The sequence below is a fragment of the Scyliorhinus torazame genome, chromosome 1 (assembly GCF_047496885.1).
Source record: "Scyliorhinus torazame isolate Kashiwa2021f chromosome 1, sScyTor2.1, whole genome shotgun sequence".
NCBI lineage: Eukaryota > Metazoa > Chordata > Chondrichthyes > Carcharhiniformes > Scyliorhinidae > Scyliorhinus > Scyliorhinus torazame.
The window spans coordinates 276740043-276759178 of NC_092707.1; the positions used below are offsets into that span (position 1 = coordinate 276740043).

Sequence of the window (19136 nt, forward strand, 5' to 3'; positions counted from 1 at the left end):
AATTCTTGCTGTGTGTATATATAAATGTTAACTAAGTTCTCGGAATAAAGCTTATTTTGATTAAAATGTCTAGGAAGACTGTTGAATCTGATTGTGCTGATCCTAGCCAAATTCAACAAAAGTTTGTAGGTCAGATGAACTCCATAATATACTTTCAAGTTTCTAAATCCTGGCCCATAACAACCCAAACAGGGGCGTGCACCCATGCTGAAAGACCTCCATACCGGGCATCCTGGGGTAATCAAAATGAGAATGTTGGCGCGCAGCTACATTTGGTGGCCCGGATTGGATGCTGAGATCGAGTGGGTGGCCCACAATTGCGCCCCATGCCAGGAGCACCAGAAGGTCCCACCGGCAGCCTGATGCACCCCGGGAGTGGCCTAGGAAGCTATCGTCCCACATTCACATCGACTTTGCAGGTTCTAGCCCCCCCCCCCACATGAGGGGATGGGTGGAAGATGTTTCTTCAAGAGAATTGAGAGAGAGCATTGGGAAGAGACAAAATTGGACATCCAAGCTGTGGTCAAGGGTGCAGTTGACGAAGCTCTGGCGACCATGCAGGTGGCCTTAGATAAGGTGGAGAGGCGATTGGGAGCCCAGGAGAAAATGATCAAAGAGCTGGAAAAATCTGCAACAGAAGTGGGTGACCGGATTGTCACCCTGGAGAAAGAGGTGGCAAGGCTGGTCGCGACACAGGGGAATTTGAAAGAGAAATCAAAGACCAGGATAACGGTCGAGGTGTCAGGATCGTGGACCTGCCAGAGGGAATCGAAGGTAGGAACCAACCTGGCTATGTCGCCCAAATGCTGTGCAACCTGGTGGGAAGTGATAGCTTCCCCAACCCACCAGAAATTGACAGAGTGCACCGATCACTTTGCCCAAAGGACCGAGAACGAATCCTGCGCTGGGCGAAACAAACCAAAAACCGTAACTGGGAAGGCCACCGGATTCGGATCTACCAAGACGTTGGGGCTGAGCTGGCCAAGCGCCGGGCAGAATTTAATAGGGTGAAGGTTAAAAAACGGCGTAAAATTGGGATGCTGTACCCAGCCAAACTCTGGGTCACGTTCCAAGGCATAATAACTTCTTCACGGCTCCTGCGGATGCGGGCAAGTTCGTCTCAGAGAATGGACTAGAGAAGCAGCAGCAAGGACAGCAATGAAGAACTGATAGGAAGAGACTCTTAATTGTTTACTTTCTACTTTTTGAATTGCCAACTGTGAACCAATATGTCGATCACCACATTGTACTGCCTTGTTCTGGGGACGAGGGAGGAAAGAGAGGAAGGTAGGAACAAGGGCAGCAGAGCAAAGAGGAAGGTGAGGGGAATTTCAGACATGAAGCTCAGGGAATGGGTGACGGGAGGATGCACAACTAGCCCTGAAAGGGGGCCCACTGCACTAGCAGGGTAGCTAGCATCAGGAAGCGTGCAGCAGAGAGAGGCCGGGGGGCATCTCCCGCAGGGGGGAAAGCACCTGGCCAGGGGGGCGGGGGGGGGGGCGCAGACAGGATGGGGGAGGAAAAGAAGACTGGGTGGGGGGAAGAGAAGAAAACACCACAAGGAAATACGGGGAAAGAAATGGGACAAAATGGCGCTGCAAGCAACCACTTTGAAGGGTCCCTGAACAAAAGGAAACCTCGGAGTGCAGGGGCTCACCCACATGGCGAACTCACAGTTGGCGGCCATGTTGGATGCCCCCTGGGCAAAGGGAAACCCTGGAGTGCAGGGGCCCGACCACAAGTAATAATAACAATCTTTATTTTTGTCACAAGTAGGTTTACATTAACGCTGCAATGAAGTTACTGTGAAACGCCCCTAGTCGCCACACTCCGGCTCCTGTTCAGGTACACAGAGGGAGAATTCAGAATGGCCAATTCACCTAACAAGCACGTCTTTCAAGACTTGTGGGAGAAACTGGAGCACCCGGAGGAAACCCACGCAGACACAGGGAGAACATGCAGACTCCACACAGACAGTGACCCAAGCCGGTAATCGAACCTTGGACCCTGTAACTGTGAAGCAACAGTGCTAACCATTGTGCTACCTGCCATTCCGCCGCAGTGCCAGGTGTGCCATGATCTGGTAGATATGTCACACTGTCCCGCTGCTCAGCCAGAGTCTTCGACGGCATGCCCGGTCCGGCAGGTCCGCAGATGACAGGCGCTGCTGGTAGACACGCGGCCTCATGCAAAGCCTCTTTTGGAGCTCCTCCTCCTCCTCGACCTGTTGGGCACTCCATCCTCAGCGGCTACCTCTTGTCCCTCTGGGGGCAGGCTCCACTGCTGCAGCTTCCTCCTCCTCCTCGAGCAGCTCCAGCTCGTACAGCCCCAGTGAGTCCCCCATGACTGTGGCAACTAGGAGGACGGTCACTGTTGCTGGTTGAATTCCAATATCCATTGACTGCAGGGGGTGAAAGCCTGACATGTTCACATAGTGCATACTGTGTGCCCAGATAGGTCCACCGGGCTACACGGTGGCCCGGTTGGCACTGTGAACTCTCCCCCCGCATGTCACACCCCCAATCCCTGCACCCCTGGCCCAATTGGTGCCAGGCACCGTTGGGGTCTCAGACCCTGGCACCCATTCCTGCTGCCAAGGATACCATCAGTTGGCGCTGCCCATGGCAGTATTTTCCTCCGCAGCGCCTGTCCGGTGCACCCCTGTAGGGGCTACTGTGTGCGTTGCCCTTTGGTGGGCTGCGTGATGCCCCACCAGCAGGTGTCAGCCGGTTTGGGGGTTATGGTATGGCAGAAAGCGGGGTGGAGGGAGGGGGCTGGGGTGCAGGGTTGGCGGGGTAGGAGCACAGATACGGCCTGTGCCACTCTGCAGAACCAAGGCCAAGATGGGTTGTCAGTAGGGTGCGCAGCAAGATGGTTGCCTTGCATGCCAATGCAATGGCGGTCCATGCCTCGATACTGCTCCAGTTTTGTGGGGGATCACTCCGGTCGCCTCCACCCATCTCCATGTCAAACCTCCCCCCCCCCCCCCCCCCCCCCCCCGCCCCCACACCCCACCAGCCAGCCCGGCAGCCTGCGGTCACACCTCTCCGTGTCCTACCTCCTCTCTCTCCCTCATCAGCCATGGTGCCTCTTTCTCAATTTTTAAAAACACAAGTTAACCTCGCCATCGGGAATTCCCCCCAGTGGAGGCAGAGAATTGCGGAGGCCCTGCAGTCTACCGGGTCAGGCCCGCTAATAATTTGCCAATGGCGTTTACTGTACTTGCGGAGTGGAACAAATTGATGCCGCTGCTGAGGCACCAGAGAATTGCGATTTGGTGCGAAACTGGCACCTGCCATGATTTCAGCGCCTGAACCGATTTGCCGTCCAATCACATTTCCCGATTCCAGCGTCAGCCAACGGACAATCCTGAAGTTTCTCGAAAAAACGATTCCCTCCTTTATTTCCAAACAGAACGTTTCCAGCTATTTCTGAATCCTCTGGAAGGGTTATGCTGTGTTGATTTATTGAGGCCTAGAGCTGGCTGTAATCAGATGGTGAGTCCCGCTCAAAATAATGGCGATATGATATGATTAGTGACTCAGGGAACCAGAGGCAGCATGCGGAAAAACATTCCTACACAATGAGTGGTTAGGATTTGGAATGTATTGCCTGGTAGGGTAATAGATGTAGATTCAGTTGGAGCTTTCAAAAGTGAACTGGATAATAAAAAAATAAAGAGCATTAAAGCACAGGAACAGGCCCTTTGGCTCACTAAGCCTGCGCCGATCCATTTTCCTTATTTAGACCTATTACTTAGTGCCCAAATGATCTGTATCCCTCCAATCCCTGCCTGTTCATGTGTCTATTGATGCACGATCAATTGTACAAAGACTCAGGTTAGATACAACTGTGGCTTTATTGCAGTAAGATGTGTGGCCTCCCACAGCAGCGAAATGGCTGCTGAATAAAGGACACGCATATTTATACTCCTCCTACTGGGCGGAGCCAGCAGGCAGGGGCTACCGGCGAACCTGTGGTACAGGTCCTACCGTACATCACCTAATACAGGTGTAACAGTGGTTTACCACATCTATCAAGATACATCATAAACGTTGCTCTCATGCCTGCCTCCAGCACCTCCACTGGCAACACGTTCCCGGCACCCAGGGCGGGATTCTCTGATCCTGAGGCTAAGTGTTGACGCCGTCGTAAACACCGTTGCGTTTCACAACGGCGCCAACATGCCCTCAGGAGCAGCGATTCCGGGACCCTCAGGAGGCCAGCACGGCACTGGAGCGACCATTGCCGCTCTAGCAGCCGATACCGGTGTCAAATGGGCGCCGCGGGTCTGTGCAGCGCAGTGTGACCGGCGCGGTTGCGCGCATGCACGGTGGCTCCCTTCTCCGCGCTGGCCCCAACGCAACATGGGGCTACAGGGGTCGGCTCAGAGCAAAAGATGCCCCCAGCCCGCAAGGCCGGCTTGCCAATCGGTAGGCCCCGATCGCGGCCTAGGCCACAGCGGAGGCCTCCCTGGGGTCGGACCCACCTCCCGCCGCTTCCAGATGGATGCATGCCGAGGTCCCGCCAGGTAAGACCACACGTGGATGGCGCCGGCGGGTCTCAAATTTTTTTTTACGGCCGCTCAGCCCAGCCCGGGCGGAGAATCGGCAGGATGGCCGTGTTGAGCGGCCCCCGACCAGCGTTGGAGCAGCGTCGCGCGATTCACGCCCGGCCTGGTGATTCTCCGGCCAGGCATGGGCTGAGAGAATCCTGCCCCCAGTACTTGAAGGGAAAAAATTGCAGGGACATGACCTGGAGGAAAAAACAGTAATGACTGGAATTAACTGGTCACTGGCCTGAACCATTTTAAGGTCAATCAGACCAGTTTGGAGCAACAACTATTTCCCAAATTTTACTCCTGGATGGGGAAAGAGCAGGGGAGGATTGGGACTACTGGATTGTCTTTGAGAGAGCTGACACAGAGTCAATATGCTGATTGGCCTCCTCCTGTGCTGCACTGCTCTATGACAGGGCCTACTTACATTAAAATGGCTTCTCATGTTGACAAAAATTCTCCTCAGCAAGGTGAATTGCTTTAGCTGGTAAAGCAACGAAGGGCTTTGTTCACTATAGTGCAGAGCCATCTGGTGTACAGACGGAGTAGTTATCTGAATATCTATGCATAGACTTAGCAATGTTATGAATAAAGACTTCTATATGATGAAAGGTTGAACAGGTTAGGCCTGTACGCATTGGAGTTTAAATGAATGTGAGGTGATCTTATTGAAATGTCTCAGATTCTGAGGGGGCTTGACAGGGTAAATGCTGATAGGATGTTTTCCCACCTGGGGGAATCCAGAACTAAGGAACACAGTTTAAAAATAGGGCTTTGCCACATTAGCATTGAGATGAGAAGGATTTATTTTCTCTCAGAGCGTCATTAGTCTGTAGAATTCTCTCCCCCAGCGAGCAGTCGAGGGTTAGTCATTGGACACATTCAAGGCTGAGTTTGACTGACAAAGGAGTCAAGGGTTATGTGGGAGTTGAGTGTGATCTTATTGAGTGGCGGGGCAAGCTCAAAAGGCCAAATTACCTACTCCTCCTCCTAGTTCATATGTTCTAGTTTGGAATACACAAGCAATTGTTCCTTCTATAACGAACCAATGACTAGTTTGAGGAAATGCAATAGCAAATTAGATGCAAGATCATTATCGGTATAATCAATTGAGTGAAAGACACCAATTGGTGAGTTGGTCATAAACTGTGCAATATGATTATTACATCCACTGCTCAGAGGCTGAATTTCAACTCTTCAGAATTATCTCAGAATGTCCAAATGAATTAATTTATCTGGGAAATGCAGTAAATGATGTGACATATAGAAAGGAGATGTTCCTGAATTAATATTGTAAGACAGATAACTCAACTCATGGGAAAGGTTAAGCAAACTGGACAAATTAATTATTGGGAAGCACGATAGCACAGTGGTTTGCACTGTGGCTTCACAGCACCAGGGTCCCAGGTTCGATCCCGGCTTGGGTCACTGTCTGTGTGGAGTCTGCACGTTCTCCCAGTGTCTGTGTGGGTTGCCACCAGGTGCTCTGGTTTCCTCCCACAAGTCCCGAAAGACATGGGGCGCGATTCTCCACTCCCACGCCGAAGTGGCCGCGCCGTCGTGAACGCCGTCGAGGTTCACGACGGCGCGGAATGGCCCCGATCCCGACCGATTCAGGGCCCGATAAAGGGCTAGGATCGGGGCCGCGAGAACCTCGGGGGGGCGTTCCGCGAAGGCCGCGTCGTCACCGTGCGACGCCCGAATGACGCACCGCTGCGTCATAAATTGCGCGAACCGCGTACAGAGGACCCGGAGGAGAACTGAGGAGATGGCTGAGCCCCGAAGAGCCGCACCGAGGTTCCGGGATACGGACCTAGACACCCTGGTGGATGAGGTGGAGCGGAGAAGGGACACCCTCTGCCCAAGACGTGGGCATCACCAGCCATCCAGCGCGGTGAGGCGCGGCTGGCGGGAGGTGGGCACTGCAGTCAGTGCTGTGGGGCAGAACCCCCGGACGGGGGAGCAGTGCCGCAAGAAGCTGCACGACCTCACCCGGGCTGCCAGGGTAAGTGCCATGAGGGTGCCCCCAGGCTCCCCCCCCCCCCCCCCCCCGGCATGGGGGGGGGGAAGTGGGGTTGGGGGGGACTGGGGCATCAGGGGCGATGTTGGGGGGGTCAGGGGGTTTGGGGGGGTCAGGGGGTTTGGGGGGGGGGGGTCACGGTGCCCAACTATCTACTCGACCCACATGAGCCCCGGGACCCCCTGGAGCGAACCCATGGCGTGCTGTCTCCTGAACCAGCAACAATGTTGTCTATATCTGCATGCCCTGATGATACCCGCCTAATGGTGATGCTTTATCCAACCCCCCCCCCCGCCCCCCCAGGACAAGACAGCGCATAACCAGCGGGAGCGCATGAGAACCGGAGGGGGTTCTCCGGTCCTGCACCCCCTAACCGTTCACCAGCAGAGGGCCCTGGACCTCGCTGGGGGATCCGCCACCCGGGAGGTCGCGCCTTGCCAGGTCGGAGGTGCAGAAGCAAGTGAGAGAACCCTGCATGTCCTCTCCACCCCCAACCCGTCATCGCCCCCCTCACACTCTGGCCACTGCACCCTAGATCCCATCCTCCCTCACACTCTGGCCACTGCACCCCAGATCCCATCCCCCCTCACACTCTGGCCACTGCACCCCAGATCCCATCCCCCCTCACACTCTGGCCACTGCACCCTAGATCCCATCCCCCCTCATACTCTGGCCACTGCACCCCCCATCCCCTCCCCCCTCACACTGTGCACCCACCACCACCATACACCCGGGCCACCGTGTCTAACGAACCCCGAATCTTTTATGTTCCCCAGGGCCACCCGCCGAACCTTCAGGGACGTCTCGCCCAGGAAGCAGCGCAACATCGCCACCCACAGCAACGGCACCCAGGGACGCACGGCAGAGGTTGGCAGTTGGTCGGACAGGAGGGCAGACCTCACAGTCTGGCACACAGGACCGGGACGCTCAGACCACCGGGATAGACATTAGTGAGGGGCACAGGGTGGACAGTCATGCCGAAGCCCACATGACGGCCACACACCCGCTGGATCGAACTGGAGGTCAAGACGACATGGCCCGCATGGAGCTTGCGCCAGGCCATGAGGGGGACCAGTACACACCAGACTTCCTGACGGATGATGACCTCGAGCTAGCGACACTGCTGTCTCCCACACTGTTCACCATCGCAGAGACACTCACCTCGGTTGGGCATATACGTGATGAGGCTCCCGGGTCACTGTCTGGTGCGCACCCCACAGCTGAGCCGGTACAGCAGGTGGAGTTTGGAGTAGCCGAGGGGCTGGACGGTCGGAGGGCAGCCCAGGCCCAGCAACCAGCTGCCACCCAGACTGTTCCCGGGTTCCTGGATGTAATTGACCCACCCGGACAACCGATGCATGTGGACACCCAGGGACTGAATAACGGGATGAGGGCCATTTTCCAGGACCTGCACACGCAGTTGGAGGAGTCTATCCGCGTCCAGGAGCAGGGACTGGTGCCGCTCATCGCAGCCACTCAGGCCGACACCGCACGGGTGGCGTCCGCGGTGGAGGCAATGGGTGAAGGGGTTTTGGCCATGGGTCAGGTTCTGCAAGGCGTTGGGCTTCACGTGCACGCGTCATCCATGGCCCAGGAGTGGGCTGCCCTCTCACAGGTAGCCATCTCACAGAGCCAACACGACATTGCCGCCGCTCTCGGGGCCCTGGCTGAGTCTCACCATGCCATGGCCCGGTCCCAGCAAGCGATGGCACTGTCCCAGCAGTCGGTCGCGGCGAGCATTGACCGCCTGGCGCACGTGATGGATGGCGTCGCGCACTCACAGGTCGAGATCGCACAGACCTTGGCAGGAATGTGGCACTCCCTGGCTCCGTCTCGGCGAACATTCGGACCGTGGTCGATACCGCTGCAGGCCTCCAGGACTGGCAGCGCCAGGTGTCGGGGGTGCGACGGGGCATGTCTCCGAGCGCATCTCCGTCCCACAGTGAGGCCCGGGGACCACCGGGCTCCCCGAGGGAGGAGGCGGTTCTGGGGCCCGTCCCGGTAGCTCCAGCAAGGGACGTCCCGGTACACTCGGCCTCCCCCCGTTCCGTCCCTGGCACATCTGGTGGGGAGCGGGCAGGTCAGGGTGGTACAACGCCATCCAGCACGCCTGCTGAGCAGCCTGGCCCATCGAAGCCGGGCCGCCCCAGGAAACGTGTGCCGAAGGGGAGCCATGTCAAAGGGCGTGATTCTCAGCAGTCTGCCTCCACTCCTGCTGTACCATCTGGGAACACACCTAGACATAGTGGTAGGGCCCGTAAGGCAAAGTCGTTGGCACGTATGAAGTTGGCACGGGTGCAGGGCACAGTTTAGTTGTAGGGGGTAGGGCACCTATGTTAACCACACGAATAAACGCACTGTTAAATTTGACTTGTAAGACTGTGTGCTATGTCCGGTGCCAGGGGGCTCGGGAGGGTGCCCGATTGGCGTAGTGGTATACGAGCCGTTCAAGGTCTGTTCCGGATGTGGTGACCCTTTTCCCCCCCCCCTGCCCCCCCATAATCGGACACCATTGTCCTCGGTACACCGACGCCAGCCACCCCACGGGCATGTGGTGAAATATCCGTCACGAAGGCTGTGAGCTCCGGAGTGCATGGTTCAGCTATAGCCATGAGTCAGACCTCAGCTGGCGAATCTGAGCACACAGCTCATCGCAGAGCGGGCTGTCATCATTCAACATGGCACTGATCACACCCGCTTACCCAATCATCAATGTTGTGCAATCCCGTAGTGCCGCAGTGGTAAGGTGATGTGGAATTGATGCCGTGAACACGGTGCGGGGGTGCGGGGGGGTGGGGGGGGGGGGGGTGGGGGGGGGGATGCAGTGTTGTGCCCATGTACAGGAGTGCCGGTGCAAGTGGCAGTGTTCAGCGAATCCCACCCCCACAGTGCGTGAAGCGTGCAGCCACCAACGCGTCGCGTGCCTGCTGTTCGCGGCGGTGCCGTCGCGCAGCCTCCTGGACGTAACAAGCAGCCGGGCAGTGTCTGTGTCCTCCGCCCCTCCCCCCATCCTGATGCGCCCCACCATCCTCATCCTCCGCATCCTCCTCTTCCCCATCCCCCTCGTTTGCGTTGGCTCCAGTGCCGTTGGGTCCTCCCTCCGGCTCCTCCACCAGGGCATCTCCCCTCTGCATGGCAATGTTGTGCAGCGCACAGCAGACCACAACCAAGCGACCGACCCTGTCGGGTTGGTACTGCAGGGCCCCTCCTGATCGGTCCAGGCATCTGAAGCGCATCTTCAGCAGCCCGAAGCACCGCTCCACCACACCCCTGGTTGCTGCATGTGCCTCGTTATATAGGCTCTCCGCGTTGCTGGGAGGCCTCCGTATTGGTGTCAGCAGCCATGACCGCAATGGATAGCCCTTGTCGCCCAGCAACCAGCCCCTCAGCCGGGGGGGCATCCGTCGAACATTGCGGGGATGAATGACTGTGCCAGAATGTAGGCGTCATGCACACTGCCGGGGTACTTTGCACACACGTGCATGATCTTCATGTGGGGGTCGCACACCACCTGAATGTTCATGGAGTATGCGCCCTTCCTGTTCATGAACACGTCCCTGCTGTCTGCAGGCGGGCGCATGGGGACGTGACACCCTGGACCATCGGTATCCCGGCTACCTTGGCGAATCCACGTGCCCGTGCTTCCTGCTGTGCTCGGTCCTCGGGGAATTGAATGTACCTGTCGCGATGGCGTACAAGGCGTCGGTGACGGCCCTGATGCACCTGTGGACAGATGCCTGTGATATCCCGGAGAGGTCCCCGCTCGGCGCCTGGAAGGAACCGGTCGCATAGAAGTTTAGGGCCACCGTCACCTTGACGGAGACTGGTATCGTGTGTCCTCCTCCCATTCCACGTGGTGCGAGGTGCGCCACGAGCTGGCATATATGTGCGACCATCTCCCTGCTGAACCGTAGTCTCCTCCTGCATGTGATGTCCGGTAGGGCCTCGAACGACATTCTGTCACGGTACACCCTCGGCCTTGCTGGACGCCTGTGGCGCCCTGGCACCACCATCAGTGGATCCTCGTGCTCCACCTGCTCCTCCTCCTCCTCCTGCTGCCCCCCCAAGCAATTCCTCTGCATTCCTCGCCATCTGGCGGTCAATGTTCCCCTCGGCATCCCCCTGTACATTCGGGTCCTGAGCGCCTGCGGCCTGCGTGTCGACGACGGGCCACTCCGCGGCCATCCCCTCTGCTGCACCGGCAACCGCTGCATCTGCAGCCACTGTGGGCCGTCCGACTCTACGCTGCCGGATGGCAAACTCCAGAGCTGCGGCTCCAACCACGGCAGTGAACATCGCTGTCTGGTTGGCATACATGGTGACCTGCAGGAGGGTGGTGGGGGGCAGAGAAACAACATGTTACACCAAGGTTCTTCCACATCTTGTCAGCTGGGCTGCATGGGATACCTGAGTGCCCCAGTGGCCTGGTCGCGCTGCAAATACGCAGCCAGCCTAACACCTGGTCACTGTCACACCGTACTGCTCACCAGTGTGCCAGTCGCCTGTGCCCATCAGCCACACGCACCCTGCGGCCCTGTCCTCGTCACCATCCTGCCATATCAGGGCGGCTGACATGTGGCATCCGCGGATGGACGATACCATCCACACGCTCCCTCACCCCCCTCCCACCTGCACACTCTCCCGCACCCCCCTCCCACCTGCACACTCTCCCGCACCCCCCTTCCACCTGCACACTCTCCCTCACCCCCCTCCCACCTGCACACTCTCCCTTACCCCCCCCCCCACCTGCACACTCTCCCGCACCCCCCTCCCACCTGCACACTCTCCCTTACCCCCCCCCACCCCACCTGCACACTCTCCCGCCCCCCCTCCCACCTGCACACTCTCCCTCACCCCCCCCCACCCCTCCTGCACACTCTCCCGCCCCCCCCTCTCCCACCTACACACTCTCCCGCACCCCCCCATTTGGCCGCAGCCTTCTCAGGGAAGCCGACCCGGTCTCCGGGCGCTGCGCTACAGTATCTCACCTCCTCCCTGCTGGCTGACGACTTTAAATAGCAGGTGTGAACGGCGACGGCGTGAACAGGGGTCACGCCGTCGGGACTTCGGCCCATCCGGGCCTGAGAATAGCAGGGGTGCCGGAGAATCGCCGTTTTGGGTGTCTCGGGCGATTCTCCGGCCTGCGGCCCGCGAAACTCGACTGTGCCGTTCCCGCCGCTTGGGAGAATCGCGGGAGGGCGTCGGACCAGCGTCGCGGGAAATTTTGCCGGCCCAGGCGATTCTCCCAAGTGGGAGTGGAGAATCACGCCCATGCTGTTAGGTAATTTGGACATTCTGAATTCTCCCTCCATGTACCCGAACAGGCGCCGGAATGTGGTGACTAAGGGCTTTTCACAGTAACTTCATTGCAGTGTTCATGTAAGCCTACTTGTGACAATAAAGATTATTAAATGTTTATTAATATAAATAGGACTTTGTTTTAGTGAAAAGCCTGTTTCCCCACCAGCAACTCAACTGCTTATATGAGAAGAGCGTGTTATGGGCCAGGGTTTAGAAAACTCCAAAGTATATCATGGAGTTCACCTGACCTACAACTGTTTATTAATTTTGGTTACGATGAGCACAAGGGCCCACCTTTCAGGTGTTATTCAACAGAGACCTTCAGCACTTTTAATCAAAAACAAGCTTTATTCTACGAATTTAGTTGACACATACAGTAAGCATTTTTATCAACTACATACAGCTACAGTAATCTATGTATCACCCTTAATAACTTTCCCCCTTTAACTGTTCCAATTTAATAACAAGATCCCATAAACCAGAAACCCCTTTTCAAAGTTGTGACCCAACACACGGAACTTTTACTATCTTTAAGACTTGATATGGATACACCTGTTTCCTTTCCAAAACAGCAGGTTTAAATACCTTCCAGAAAACAGGAATCACTTTTAAGTTATCAAGTAATCTAGAAACAGCTTTTAAACTGAAGATAGAGAGACACTTCTTTCCAACCTGTGCAATACAAAGCCAGGTCGAACTCAAAGCGAAAGTAAAACTCAAATCCACAGCCCAGCTCCACCCACACAATGACATCACTGAAGCCATGTGATAAGACAAAAGCATTTCTTAAAGGGACACTCCCATGACAAGCGAGGGACAGGCTTCACAAAGGAACCTCAAGTCATACAGCACAGAAGAGACCCTTCGCCCTATTGAGTCTGCACCAACAAAATAATAATAATAACAATAATCTTTATTGTCACAAGTAGACTTACATTAACACTGGAATGAAGTGGACTTCCGGTGGCGCCCTCGAGGAAGCAGGTCGCAGGTCGGATCGCTCCCGCCCGCAATGGGCAAACGGACCTTTTCCAACTGACGTTTTCAGGACCTGGTGACCTGAATCGGTGGAGGGGACGATAGGGAAGAGGCTTTCCCCCCGGGGGATGGACAGCTGGACCAGAAGTGGTCGAGTGGAGCGGCAAGGATCAAAGCGGCAGCAGCGGGGACCCCAGGCCGGATGGTGAAGCATGGCGGATGACAGGGACCAGGGAGTGGAGGCTCACTGGCCAAAGGAGCAACAGATGGAGTTCTTCAGGAATTGCTTCGCCGAACTGAAGGGGGACACGTTGGACCCAATGAGAGCGGTAGTGGAATGAATGGTCGAGACACAGGCGGTCCAAGAGAAGGCGCTCAGGGAGGTCAAGGTGAAGCTCTCCAGCCAGGCGGACAAGGTAACGGAGCTGGAGCACGAGGTGGAGGAGCTGAACGCCCACCAGAGGAGGATGCAGGAGCAGCTTGAAGAGCTGGGGAACAGAGCCAGGAGGCAGAATTTGAAGATCGTTGGTCTCCCCGAGGGCTGCGAGGGATCGGATGTGGGTGCATACGAGACGGGTGTGCTCGAGGCGCTGATGGGACCGGGGGGCCTTCCCTCAACCCCTGGAGTTGGATGGGGCGCATAGAGCCCCCGCAAGGAAGCCCAGGATGGGCGACCGACCGAGGGCCTTGGTGGTCCGCTTTCACCGGCTTGCTGACAGGGAACGTGTGCTGCGATGGGCCAAGGCGGAGAGGACCAGCAGATGGGAGAATTGCGAGGTGCGCATTTACCAGGACTTGGGAACGGAGCTGGCCAAGAGGCGTGCAGGATTAATCAAGGTAAAGGCAGCCCTCTACAAAAAGGTGAGGTTTGGAATGTTGTATCCTGCAAAGCTTTGGGTTACGTTTGAGGAACTCCACTACTACTTTGAGACACCAGAACAAGTTTGGACTTCCGTTAAAGATAAGAAGCTGGACTTGAACTAACGGGCACTTAGTTTTTTCAGTGCTCTACAGTGGCGGCGGTCCGTTAACCTAACTTGCTCTGACTAGGAGTGGACTTTTATTAAAAGAAGAAGCTGGACTTGAACGAAAGGATTCTGGGCTCTCAGAGCTATTGTGTGGCGGTGGTTTGTTAAATTATCCTGTACTGTAATGTTTTATCCAAGATTGTTTTCAGCCGGGACAGGGAGCGGGGGCTGGAGGGCGCACCGTGTGGGGTGTTTGTGGGAGATTGCAACGAGGGGAGAGAGGGGCCCTGCAAAGGGGGCCCGGCACTTGGTACCTTTTGGCGGGAGATCGGGGCCTCTGATAGGGGGATGGGCTAGGGGCTGGTTAAGGGACTTGAAAGGGCACGGGGAGATACAATCAGGTTAATGGGTCCTTGGTGTGTGGGGGAGGGCCCGAGCGCTCGGGCGGGAGACAGCCAGGCACCAAGGGCAGGGGTCAGCATAGCTAGCGTAGGTCAGGGGGCACCAGGGAGAGTAGGAGATGGGGCGGGCTAGGGCCAAGCGCTGGGCTGACCTGGCAGGTCAGGCCTCGGGGGGCAGGGGAGGTCGGGGAGGGGGGCAGCTGAGAAGTAGAGTAGAGGAGACCTAAGTGGGCACGGGGGGGTGACCGGGGATCCCCCGGGGGAGAAAGTCACTTGCAGACTCTCACGGAACAGCGCAGGAAACCGACAGCAGCAACACCCGAGGGGGGGGGGGGGGGGGGGGGGGTGTAGAGCCAGGTTAGTTTAGTTGAACATGTGTGGCATGGGCAAACAGAGCTGACAGGGGAAGTGCCTTATTAACATGTTTATTCTTTCCCACGTTCGTTTTCACTATGTTAAGGCTCTTTGTATAGGGCCTTTTTTCTCTCTGCAAATGTTACAAATTTGTTTTAAATTTAAAAAAAAAATTTTTTAAACCAAAACCCCCCCACTGGAATGAAGTTACTGTGAAATCCCCTCGTCGTCACATTCCGGGGCCTGTTCGGGTATGCCAAGGGAGAATTCAGAATATCCAAATTACCTAAAAGCATGTCTTTTGGGACTTGTGGGAGGAACCCGGAGCACCCGGGGGACACCCATGCAGACACAGGGAGAACAGATTATTATTACTACAATGTATGTCTCTGTGACAAATATGATGCATGTTGACTATGATGTATCATGTGCCATGGCATTAAATTCTTGTTTTCTAACATATCAAAACTCTGTACACACACAGAAAGTGGCCCAGCTGTAAAGTGACCATCTGAGAACAAACATAAACAGCTATGTGTCTTTATAGATAGCACTTGGTCAATTTGGCTCCTGAGCTGGTTTCAATCATCTTAAGGGGGTCAGGGAGGAATTTTTCAGAGTAAATTTTCCTTTCTTAAACCTGGGCGTTTAATTCTGGATTTTCTTTTTGCCATTCCTAGGAGATCACATGGTTGCGGGGTGGGTAAAAGGTTGGGTGGGATTGGAAGGGATGTTTATCCATGTTAGTCAGGCCATGAGTTGAAGGACAGGCTTGATAAACCAGATGACCTTTCCCTGCTTGCAACAGGTGTTCGAGAATGAGACCAGGATATTCAATTCAAACACAAACATCCTATGAGGTTTGTTTGAATGCAAGTTTGATTTAATAGGAGTGAATTAACACTGTGTTTGAAGAGAGGAAGTTCAGGAGGACGAACTAAACATTGAAAAACTGTAGCTTTCCTCAATTTTGAGCATGGTTGAGTAAGTTTATTCAGTGAGTGGTAATTACATATACAATTTGTTCTTTTATCTGTGATATAGTTGCATTGATAAAGGTGTCCTTAAACAAATGAAGCTGGACTATCAGACCTTGAAGGAAAGAATCCTCACCTTTTATCAAAAACAGCAAGAAGCACAATGGAGGAATCTTCAAGAGCCCCAGAGAAATAAGGTATATCCAGAATTGTTTATAGAAACGCTATTGCTATGACAATGATGTGGAAAAAATGGTGGGAGGGATTCTCTGTTAGCTGACGCGAAATCAGGAAAGGCGATTGGGCGGAGAATCTGTTCCGACGCCGAAATCGCGGCAGGAGCCAATTTGACGCCAAATTGCAATGCTCCAGCACCTCGACAGCAGCATCAATGCATTTGCATGGACAGTAGACATGAGGAGTGGTTGAATAAACTCGGTTTGTTCTCACTGGAACGACGGAGGTTGACCTGATAGAGGTCTACAAAATTATGAGGGGCATAGACAGAGTGGATAGTCAGAGGCTTTTCCCCAGGGTAGAGGGGTCAATTACCAGGGGGCATAGGTTTAAGGTGCGAGGGGCAAGGTTTAGAGGAGATGTACGAGGCAAGTTTTTTACGCAGAGGGTAGTGGGTGCCTGGAACTCGCTACCGGAGGAGGTGGTGGAAGCAGGGACGATAGTGACATTTAAGGGGCATCTTGACAAATACATGAATAGGATGGGAATAGAGGGATACGGACCCAGGAAGATTTTAGTTTAGACGGGTAGCATGGTCGGTACGGGCTTGGAGGGCCGAAGGGCCTGTTCCTGTGCTGTACTTTTCTTTGTTCTTTGTAGACACCGTTTGCATATCATTAGCAGACCCAACTCAGTATTCTCCGGGCCCTTCATGATTCTTCGCCTCCGATGGGCCGAGTTCCCGACAGCGTGATTCACTTGTGCTTTTTAAAATCGTGAAACCGGTGTGGCGGCTGCTGAGGGAGAGGAAGGTGTAGAACATCGCCATAGTTTGCTGACAGTTGTGCCGCTGGCCGGCGAGCTTCAACCAGGGTCAGGGGGTGTAGTGGCTGGGGTGGACAGGAGATGGGCTGTGGCCGTGCAGCGAACACCATTGCTGCTGCTGGCAAGGCAGCCATGCAGCTGCACACACCGCTAACAGCCCAATTTGAACTGTGCCATGGGTCGTATAGGTTTTCCCCCAGGTGCCCTCTCACCCCAGCCAACCCATCAGCTGTATGGGCGTGCCCCAGCACCAGTGCCACCTTGTTGGTTGGGATGAGTGTGTGTAGGGAGTGTAATGTGTATATGCGGCTGCAGCTTGTCAGCCTCCCGAGTGTCGATCATGGACCCAGTGAATCCCACACCGTTTTTCATTGGAATCAATTGTGTTCCATGCGGCACCGGTGCTAGCCCATCAACGGTAGCGGAATCGGTTCAGGTGCGGCGCCGGTTTTACTGTCAAAAAAGTCCACGGATTCTGCATTGGCATCAACGGTTAATCACAGAAACTGAGAATCCCGCCCGGTGTCTTTCAATATTAAAAATTACTGCATCCTATCTCAATATTTTAGGACTGAAGATAGACTGGAGGTTCCTCATGTCATCTCGTTAAAGTCTTATCCAATATAAGAAGATTCTATATAATCTGATATGCTACATATATTAAGGGTGCAATGGTATCTAGTTGTGTTAGTCAAATCCCAACAGGACAATTATTGAAAATCAAGGACATACCAGAGGCCAGAATCAGAGCAGCCCAAATAACGTAAGGGTGTAGGGGTGGGCAGGATTACAGAGATAGGGAGGGGAGAGGCCTTAGCGGCATTTGAACTCAAGAATGAGAATTTGAAAATCAAGTCATCGCTGAACTGGAAGCCAATGTAGGTCAGCGAGCACTGGAGTGGCGGATGAACGGGCCCAGGTGTGAGTTAGGACATGGACAGCAGAGGTTTGGATGAGCTCAGGTTTTTTGAGGGTGTAAGGGAGGTTGGCCAGGCCTGCATTGGAATAGTCAAGTCTGCAAATAACAAAGGCATGGATGGTGGTTTCAGCAGCAGATGAACTACTGCAAATGTATTTAGCAAAAAGGAGCAGACCTGTTGGATAAGGGCCCAAGTGGGCCCACCTGGATGAGGGCCGAGGCACTAAAAATCCTCGACTTGCTTTGAGGACAATCAAAACCATGAGATCCTTGAGGGATTAAGTAGGCAGAACACTTAATACACAAAATGTACTGTGTGTTGAATGGAAAATGGGTGACCGATACACTCCATGATTGATGTCGAAATGGTTTAAAGTTATTTAGAAATATTTGTAGGCTTGAGAGTAAATATGCCCGACCAATGCAGAGCAACACTCAACAAGATCAAAAGGATGTCATATTGGATTGGATTGTTTATTGTCACGTGTACCGAGGTACAGTGAAAAGTATTTTTCTGCGAGCAACTCAAACAGATCATTAAGTACATGAAAAGAAAAGAAAAAGAAAATACATAATAGGGCAACACAAGGTACACAATGTAAATACATAGCCACCGGCATACAGGGGTGTAATATTAATCAGATCAGTCCATAAGAGGGTCACTAAAGCAGAATGCAAGTTGGGAGAAATCATGTTCAAACTTGCGGTAATACATCAGTACTGCGACCAATCCTAGTTATTGACCTCTGTACACAGGACAAAGATGAGATTAATCTTTACTGCTACGGCATCTAGGTTATAAGGAAGAAATAGAGAAACATGAGCTTACACACTGCTGCCACTATGCATCGGTGGTGGAGGGGAGGGGCGGGGGGAGGATGTCTAAGATGGTGGATGGGATGCCAATGAAGAGGCTCCTTTGTCCAGGATGGCACTGACCTTAAATTGAGTGTTGTTGGAGCTGCAGTCATTCAGCATTCATCACATAAGACTATATAATTGTAAGTAATTGATGTTAAAAGAGGATTTGAGATCTGCCACAATCGTATTTGAATGGCAGAGCAGGCTCGACGGGCTAAATTGCCTATTCCTGCTCTTTATTCTTATGTTCTAAAAGAAAGTTTAAAATAGGATAAAAATATAACCTGCAAAAACAAGCTTTCTTTCGTATTATGAATATTGAATTATATTGAATATTGAATTACTTGTAACACGAGACATTCATTTCAATGAGCTTCAGTTGGTACATCCACATTTGTTTGTACAAATGACTAATATCCCCTGGATAATGTGGTCCAACTTATCCATTTCACTCAATGGAGTTATTTGAATAGTTCAATGACTCTTTCTTCCACCTGTCCCAGATAATCAGCCTGAATGTCAGTGATGTGTAATCGTGGAATGTCTGTTACAGAATATCTCAATAATTCCTGCTGCCGCCTTGGCATTTCGCTAGGTGTGGGAGAGTTTTGGGGAAAAGTCACATGTCCAAGGATTCTCCAATCACTTGTTGCTGATCTCAGGAGAGGAAACTCTCATCTACACCAGGGGTGATCTCGACCAGCCTCAGGTGACAAGCTCTCTCTCTCAGGACCATCTTACAGAATGGCCAATTTTATTGTTTTTTTACCTTGTGAAATTAGAGAAACACAGGACTT

At 53.8% G+C, this 19136-nt stretch overlaps 1 protein-coding gene across 1 annotated transcript in view; it reads left to right on the forward strand.

The window, feature by feature from the left end:
- Positions 1–19136, forward strand: part of LOC140421638 (uncharacterized) — a 165854-nt gene that overhangs the window by 124009 nt on the left and 22709 nt on the right. Inside the window, exon 14 of the mRNA XM_072506436.1 lies at positions 15625–15754. Coding sequence (XP_072362537.1) covers positions 15625–15754 — 130 coding nt within the window. The remainder of the gene's footprint in view (positions 1–15624; positions 15755–19136) is intronic.